Raw genomic sequence first — 2,500 nt, 5'->3', positions numbered from 1 at the left:
GGACATCCGGAAACACCTCCAGACTCTCCAGGAGAACGTGTTCTGTCTGAATGAAGGTGAGCGTTTCCAGACATTCACTGCTTCATGTCGGTTATCCGCATGCCTTTCGAAGCACAGGGCAAATCCGTTAACCGGGAGTTATAAGGAGAACGATGCGCGATAAGAGGTTCACATTCAGAGGTTCCTCAAAAACATCCAAAAGACTGAGTTCATGAGACGTAGATCAAATAAAATAAAACGTCGTTTGAGGCACAGAGCTGAAACGGCGTCTTCCTTCGAGTCCACGGAGGAATGTGGAGGCCGTTAGATTATTGTTTGAGGTTGATTTGTTACAGAGCATTTGTTTATACTGCAGAAAACTCAGAAACAAGCTGCGGAATCCCAAATGTGTTTCTGATTTAAAACAAATGTAAGCCGAGTCGAGGAATGCGCGTCTGATGTAGAATAAAGAAGTGGCTCAAGAAAAGCAAGAAAAATAGCTGAATGGATCCGGATGCTTCTCCGTGTAGGCCCAGTGGCCTAATGGATAAGGCATCAGTCTTCGGAGCTGAGGATTGTGGGTTCGAGTCCCGTCTGGGTCGGTTTATAGCTGAGGTGTAAGGAATCACAGCCTGATGTTCAGGTCACACAGACTTTTCCATGCACATGAGTAAAGACGCACCAGTGGTGTCATGTAAGGTTCTTGTGAGCTGTTTTCGATTCCCGGGTGGAAGTCTACCCTGATGCGTTGTTGCCCTTAAGGGCATGTTGAAAAAGCCTCCAGGACTGCTGTGAATATCGAGTTTGATTCTGTCATGTGTGAAAAGGTCCAGTCAAGTGAACTAAAAAAACGTGCCGTCACTCCAGATTCCAGTTCTTGTGAGTTGGGTTTGAGTGCTGTTACAGAGTCTGCCAGAAGGGGGCAGCTGTGTACGTCAATCTGAAAGCTTTTGCTGTGCATAATAAACTGCTGGTTGCACTTTAGATCAAAGGGGCACCAAGATGTTTACCTTGTCCTGCAGGTCTTCATCATGCACACCGGTATCACGCAAGATTCCCATTAGATTCTGGTGAAGTCTATCCTGATGCTTTCAAAGGCATGTTGAAAAAGCCTCCAGGACTGCTGTGAATTTCCATCGAATGTCATGTGTGGAAAGGTCCTGCGACTCCCAGTCAAGCGCACTAAAGCAACGTGGTGTCACACAGGCGTCACGCTCTTCTGAACTGGGTTTCAGTCCTGCCCTGCACAGACCGTCTCGATGCCTTTCTGCTTTCCAGGATCTGCCGTGAAGCATCTGAAGCTCTGGATGACCCTGCATGAGGAGAATCGATCTCAACGCGTTCACGATTCATTTCCATCACATGTCTGAGCACGAAGCGCATCGGAGCACTTCGAGAAACTAGTCGAGGTCATGCGTAATGAGGCTCTGTTGCCTTCGAGGGCATGTGGAGAAAGCCTAATGGATTACCGTGAACGTAGAAAATCAATCAGAAAACATTCAAGATAGACGAGATTATACCACAGTGTGCTCGTAATTGATGTTATTTACCTTCACTTCCTCCGGAGGGCAGCAGAGAGCCAAACAATTTCGAATAGGAAAGTGTTTCATCAGAATAAGTTCTGTTATCTCTTTTTATTTTGGAAGAAATTAGTGGGGCAAGTCTAATTTTAACGAGCAAGAACACTGTGTGTGCGCGCGCGTGTGTGTGTGTGTGTGTGTGTGTGTGTGTGTGTGTGTTTCTGACAATGGAAACAGGATGTCAGCAAGAGCAGCTGACCACAGTGTTGAGATGACACCTTAACTGTTAAATCTGCTGTTTTGAGGCATGCAAATTATACTGACCCTCATGCATGTGTGTGTGTGTGTGTGTGTGTGTGTGTGTGTGTGTGTGTGTGTGTGTGAGACAAACACAGAGCTTCATCAATACTTTAATGAACCACAGAGCCTGTGTCGTCTGTCTTTGCTTGTGAAAATGTGCAATAAAATAAAAAGTGCACATCTCTGTGCAAACTGTCGACGAGAACGCAAACACACGCACACACACACACACGCACGCACACACACACAGAACGCAGACACGTCTCGTGTGGAAGGAAGTAAGTCTTGACATTGGAAGCGTGCTTATCGTCGTCGTTTTAGGGAAACACACGTCGAGCGTATCTGTGTTTGCGGCGGCGTTGTGAAAGAGCTCATCTGGGTTACACAGGATGTAGAAATGGCGGAACTTATGGCGGAGATGTTGATTACGTCACGGGCAAATCTGCAGGAAAGGGTGCTACAGCTCGACGAAAGAAGCTCGCAGTTGTTTGAGAGCGCAGCGTGAAGCAGACCGACATGGAGGAGGACATCAGGAAGAGGGGTATGCTGTACGTACAGCAGCAAAGATTTGGAAAGGTAAGACCGAGAAGCCTGAGCGAACACGCTCCTCACATCGAAGTTGCGACCTGCATCCTGAAATGATGGTATTATAGCGCGGGTGACCCGAGGCCGATCGTACACGGGGCACAGGCTACAGACAC

General features: G+C 47.4%; 1 protein-coding gene and 1 non-coding gene across 3 annotated transcripts in view; both read left to right on the top strand.

Annotated features, from left to right (window-relative positions):
• The window catches only part of dok2 (docking protein 2), a 13,457-nt gene that overhangs the window by 77 nt on the left and 10,880 nt on the right, over window positions 1-2,500 (top strand). Inside the window, exon 1 of one of the 2 annotated variants that reach the window (XM_047155359.2) lies at window positions 1-56. This exon is cut by the window's left edge and continues 77 nt beyond it. In XM_047155359.2, the coding sequence (XP_047011315.1) occupies window positions 51-56 (6 nt within the window). In that variant the 5' untranslated portion in view covers window positions 1-50. Of the gene's footprint in view, window positions 57-2,071; window positions 2,376-2,500 lie in introns of those variants that run through there. The other variant, XM_017467863.3, reaches the window with a different exon arrangement.
• trnar-ucg (transfer RNA arginine (anticodon UCG)) lies at window positions 509-581 on the top strand. The gene has a single exon. It is a non-coding gene; the product is annotated as a tRNA-Arg (tRNA).

This window comes from Ictalurus punctatus, chromosome 5 (genome assembly GCF_001660625.3).
Source record: "Ictalurus punctatus breed USDA103 chromosome 5, Coco_2.0, whole genome shotgun sequence".
Lineage (NCBI taxonomy): Eukaryota > Metazoa > Chordata > Actinopteri > Siluriformes > Ictaluridae > Ictalurus > Ictalurus punctatus.
This window is presented reverse-complemented; position numbering and strand designations above follow the sequence as displayed.